Raw genomic sequence first — 5979 nt, 5'->3', positions numbered from 1 at the left:
TATATATATATATACCAAAATTTACCTGTCAAGATTTGTAACTGCTTAAAATATTTTGTGAAACATTCATTTTAAATTCTGGCTGACAGAAGTCTGAACATCTGAACTTGAATTTTGACCTATTGTGTCACGTTTGCATATTTTCTGAGTTAAAATATTTTAGGGCTGCTCCAATGACCTTTAATTCCTCTAAAGATCAGTCCATTAGTTTTGTAAAATTAAGTCTTAAAGGTTAGGACGTGGGCAATTATGGAGGGAGCCAAAAGTCATTTTGAGACAACTTTGTTTTCACATCCTTGAGGCCGAATGACATTAAAGTTGTTTCCTTTGCTGCCTGAACTATTTTTCAGTTTTTCCAATCATGAATTCACATTTTAAAGCATATTTACTGCTAAGCAGCACGGTTGTAAGACACTGAACCAATTTAGTGTTGTACTTTTTTCATAATTAATACATTTTCATTTCATTTTAGTGTAAAAATGTGTTTTGTTAGGCCATGCTTTAATAAATTTATATACAAAAAGTATGTTTTTAATGTAGGAACATTGCAAATAATAAATCAGAATAGCAACAATTTAAGTATTGCCCAAATCCGATAACATTGATGCACAGCTATAGAAGTTAAGGTACGAAATGGCAAATAAACAGCCAAGACTTACATGCTAGTGAAGTATTGAAGCATAAAATTAAGTAACGTAAAATACTGGAGGTCATGCACCACTATCCGCTTGAATTTAATAAAATCCTGTTTTGTGTAAATGTGTAATTTCACAAAGTCACCAGTAGGTGTCACAAAATGCTTATAATTTATAAAAACGCTACTGTCCAAAACATAATCACCTGTTGATTCAGATTACATTAATTTACCGTTGATAAATGCAAATCATTCTAAGAAAACCATCATAATCTGTGCAATTACATATGTTATACTCTGTCCTACTTTTTGTGCACTCCAGCATACAATTTTAAGATTAATCACAAATTCCTCAAGCGTTTTTTCCCCCTATATCGTCAAAATAAGCAGCAGATACTTCTAGTTTTTTTTAAAGGACTAGTCTCTGCTAAAAATAAACATGCACAATATTAAATGGGGTTATTTTCCAGCACATAGACGGCTCCTCCGCCAGCCTCTTTACTTCCTCCCTCTGTCAGAGTCATGTGATACGTGCTGCCTGCTCCCCCGTCACAGGATATATCATTTGGACACAGCTCCGAAGTTGGCTTAAGTTTAACGTTTTCAACTTTTAGACACTCCTGGGTTTTAAATAATGGTGGATCAGTTTGCCATCGTAATGTCTGTAATGACTTTGTTTTGGGGAATCGTTGGAGGAGTTGTGCCCTGGTTTATCCCCAAAGGACCGAACAGAGGGTGAGTTTGTTAGCCCATATTAGCTAAATCGAGCCAACTTAAAGAAAGCTACATAAGTTTAAAGTTTCTACTTGATCTTTTTTCCGTAAAAAATGCTTTTTTTGTAAAGTAGGTTCATTTTAAACTCATTTCTTTGGCTTGACTTTTAAGCCTTACATAAGTTTGCGAAGTTCTTGTAAAACTTTAGGCTAGCTACCTGAAGCTAATTTCACAGTCTTATGTGTTTATGTAGCCAGCTTTATTTCACTAACTGTTTATGATGAAGCTATTGTGTCATACGTAACACTTTCGCTATAATCCGTTTAGACATAAATACTCCACATTTAATGTATTCAAAAAGATGGAAGCAGTTCTTAAAAGTGCATCGCTGCTTTCTTTTTTCCTCCTCGGCTCACGAGATTTAAAAAAAAAAAAAGACGTTTTCTCTTCTTTTTTTTCTTGCAGAGTTATTGTCACAATGTTGGTGCTAACTGCAGTCTGCTGTTACCTCTTGTGAGTATTTCCATCCAGGATTTCTGCTTCCTCCTATATGTTGTTCATTACATATGATTCGTTACATTTAACCCAACGCTGTGAAACAGAAAGAGGATGCATTTGTCTGGATGTGTTGTCGTATTTTCGGGTGTTGCTGTTCTTATAACCATGTATGATTCTTCCAACTTTTACTCTGAGAGTAAATCTCCTTGAGATCAAAGAATCTGTCAACAGTCTTTCCCAGCCCTCAATAGGTTTTCTGTTCTGTTGGCTGCTTCTCAGATTAAATGAAAACATTTTTCAGATGTCTGATTGAAAGGACACTGAAATGTCCAAACTAAGTGTATTCTTTGGTCTTCACGAGTTACACTGGGAATAAATTATGCTCGTTTAGGATCTATTGACTATTTAGGGTAACTTCAGACAGTTGGTTGAACTAATTTTTATGAGAATGAGAGTATGAGAATTGACAAGAGAATACAAATATTTGACCCACTTTTCAGATTTTAATGTATGAAATTTAAGTTCATTTTGTTTTTATTTCATTTAACTACAATGCCCTACTTTGTCTTGTCTGTCACATAAAATCCCGATAAAAAAAAAAACATTGAAGCATGTGGCGTCATGACAAAATGTGAATAGATTTACACAGGACACCTAACTTCTGTAGTCTATCTGGTTTATATTCCATTTACTTATTTATTACGAGTGCAATAAACTATGCACGGGATATTTGAAAAATTAATAATCGCTCTGGCATGTTGCACACAAATGACCAGAAGAGGGCAGTAGATGCAAAGCTGTTTTCCTGTCTTCATCCTAGAACAGCTCTCAGTGTAGCGTAAATATTGAATAACCTTTTATAATATATTGGCCGTTTTGAGGTTTTGAGAATATGCCTTTCAATACAGTTGAAAGCTTGACAAGTTACCTTTTTGTATGTGCTCTCCATCAGCTGGTTGATAGCAATTCTGGCTCAACTAAACCCACTCTTTGGTCCATCCCTATCCACTGAGATCATCCAGTACCTAAGGTGGGCTTGGGATTAACTTGCATTTCAAGAACTCCTTACTTTGCAGGTAAATGTCTCCCCATCAGCTCACCTTTTTTTAAATCATGTTTGCTCAACAGTTTTGTTTTGTTTTCTTTCTGAAGCTGTTTCCTATTGTTTTTCTATAGCATCGATGGCCTGGGCACTGATGCTACGCCCTTCCGGAGACCATTCCTCAGATCACCAAGAACTCTGTGCCTTTAGTTTTTAGTGAGTTTGACCTGGGTGCCTTGCTTAAAATTATCTTCAAAGATTTAAGAGATATTACTTGATTTTTCTGAACCTTAAATTAAAACAGCCTTCACTTGCTGCTGTGTTTATATGTTGTGTACATTGTGTGTAATATGAGTGTGAATGATGTTTAATTAAATTGTTTTGAGGTTGACACAAGCTTGACTTGTTTCTGTTTTCTTGCTAATGAAGAATAAAACAAATTTTAAGTCCCAATTAATGAATTCCTAAGTTCCTAGTTTGTTTGTTTTTTTCTGTTACTTATTTCCATGAAGAACTTTTATTTGTTTTTGTTTTTTTCTTTTATTTGAATATATATGCAACGGCATTCTAATAAACTTGAGCAAAAATTAATCATAATGCTTAAAAAAAGATTTGAAACATGTACAAGGTACTTTTAGATATCTAGAAAAAAATTCTGCGTTCGATGTACAGTGTGTACACCATAGACGTAATATAAGAGTAGACCACGCATTGGCTGCCCCGGCGCAGGAAATACGGCGGCCATCTTGGAGCGGTACTCCTACTTTGCTCAGTCAAAACTGCAAAAGATGCCTCAGCACTGAGGGATATTGTTCGGATCGGATCTATGAACAACAATATCCCTGTTGTATTATAAATATATTGTAATACACAATATATTGTGTATTACAATATTATAATACACAATATAATGTGTATTATATTGTACACAATATAATATATTGTGCAATCTAATGTATTGTGTACAATATATTGTAATATATTGTGTACAATATATTATACACAAAATATTGTGTATAATATATTGTGTACAATATATTATACACAAAATATTGTGTATAATATATTGTGTATATTATACACAATAATATATACACGTATTATTGTGTATATATTGTGATTGGAATATTACTTTACTGTATTTATATCCACTGGCGAGAGCTAATATTAGCTACAGTGCTTGGTGTAATCCTGGTTCAGCCCCGCTATGAAGCCTAACTGAGATTCTGTAAATCTAAAAAAAATTATTATTCTCTAACATTGACTTAGATTATCTGACACGAGCCTATATTAGAAATGAAACAATGTAACACATATTATAAAACTTATATTATGTGTTATAACATTCACCAGCAAAGTTTACACAGGTGGTAAAGACTATTATTTATATGTAATTCTTTCACTAGTAAGATACATCCTAAATCTTCCGTTTTTGTTTTGAAAGTTTCATAAAGACATGATGTGAGGAAGAAGAGGGAGATGTCTATAAAGACAGACAGATTCACTGCAGCACGGATGAATCTCATCGGATTTTGGACTCGATTTCAGCTGCTGAATCTCTCTGAAGCTAGAACTCGTCGGCTGAAAAACATATATATATATACGTATATACATACATGCATATAAACATGTATTCAATATATATTATTCAGTATTAATCATTATTTGTGCCATTATTAATCATTTAATTGTGTTTGTATAGTTATACAAATATGTATTGATATTACTAAATAATGTATTAAACATATTATGAATGGCTGTGTGCTTTGTAATCTGGTCATCATATATCAATATCAGAATATTCCATTCCTATTCTATTGTAATAGCCACTAAGCATATTTAAATATGCTGAACTATGTATTAAAAACATACTTAAATAATACAATTGTTTATAAATGTAGCTTTGATAGATGTTTGAATATGGTTTCAGGTAACAAAAAAGCGTGTTATGATCGATTAAATGCGCAGATACGTCATTGTGCCTGCTAAACACATAACGCTGAGTTGAGCGGTGTACCGCTCCAAGATGGCCGCCCTAAATCTCGTCAGCGACAATAGGCGAGAGCGGTCCATGAGGCGTCTATCCTTATATTACGTCTATGGTGTACACTGTCTGTATGAAAAGGGCAGCTTCCTGCTTGCCGTAGTTGTAGCCGGCTACGTTGGCAACATGGCGACTTCGGATGTCCACGTCCGAGTGTGTGAGCAAGAAATACTCAAATATGACTTGGAAATCAAGGCTCTCATCCAGGTGCGAATTTTCCTCTGGTAAGACCCTCCAGTGATATGTTAGGGGACGCTACTCTTTTCGGTTGTCATGGACAACAGCTAGCCTTTATGCTAAATCAGAAACGTAACGGCTCGAGTCTAACAGCATTTTGTGACTGCATATGTCGACAACTTAACTGTTAAACTGTATTTGAAGGTAGTTACTTTTCATATGGCAAATAAAAGGTGCAAAAAATGTGTACCAAGTCAGCCGACTACGTCATGAATTGTTCTAGAAAGGTTACGTCAGTCCTACGGGGTGACGTTTTGTTAGCGTTTCTTATACTTGCAAAGAGTAGGGGGGGAATTAGTAATCGCAATGAAAACAAATTTTCACACTGGTGTAAGAAGCATACAATCGGGGGAAAAATAGAGATTATATATGTGTGCAAGTGTAAATTTAGCATAATTGTATAATTAAATGTCTCATCAAAGAGGTGTGCTTCAAAGTTTAGAAAGAAACAACAAAGAGGGTTCAAATTCAGAAATACTTTATTAATCTCAAAGGAAAATTAAATGCTCCCTGACTTGTGTACTATCGAATACACAGGTAAACATATTTGAACTTGTGGAGTATTATGATTATTAATAGCAATGTTTCAAATACATATATGGGCTGAAGATATATTTTTTGCTATTTTTTTTTTAGATTCCGACAATAAATTATTGGCTAGATTATTCATTATTTACACATTCAACTTAATAGAATTTAAAACAGGCATTTTGTAAGGTGAAGGAAACAGGGATTAAAGTGGAGATTAAATGCAATGAGTTTACTTGAAAGGTCGGATTAAATTGTATCCCTGTATTATTATATATATAA

The 5979-nt window shown here is 34.1% G+C and overlaps 2 protein-coding genes across 2 annotated transcripts in view; both read left to right on the top strand.

The window, feature by feature from the left end:
* Positions 1-1130: 1130 nt before the first annotated feature.
* Positions 1131-3284, top strand: atp6v0e1 (ATPase H+ transporting V0 subunit e1). The gene is made up of 4 exons (XM_017306977.1): positions 1131-1369; positions 1814-1861; positions 2799-2922; positions 3023-3284. The coding sequence occupies exons 1-3, from the start codon at positions 1269-1271 to the stop codon at positions 2890-2892; spliced, it is 243 nt and encodes an 80-aa protein (XP_017162466.1). The 5' UTR covers positions 1131-1268; the 3' UTR covers positions 2893-2922; positions 3023-3284.
* Positions 3285-4980: 1696 nt separating this feature from the next.
* bnip1a (BCL2 interacting protein 1a) overlaps positions 4981-5979 on the top strand; it is a 2858-nt gene continuing 1859 nt past the window's right edge. Inside the window, exon 1 of the mRNA XM_008419553.2 lies at positions 4981-5139. Coding sequence (XP_008417775.2) covers positions 5059-5139 — 81 coding nt within the window. The 5' untranslated portion in view covers positions 4981-5058. The remainder of the gene's footprint in view (positions 5140-5979) is intronic.

The sequence above is a fragment of the Poecilia reticulata genome, linkage group LG10, assembly GCF_000633615.1.
Source record: "Poecilia reticulata strain Guanapo linkage group LG10, Guppy_female_1.0+MT, whole genome shotgun sequence".
NCBI lineage: Eukaryota > Metazoa > Chordata > Actinopteri > Cyprinodontiformes > Poeciliidae > Poecilia > Poecilia reticulata.
Note: the sequence above shows the minus strand (reverse complement) of the source record. Positions and strands in the feature narration are given on the sequence as shown.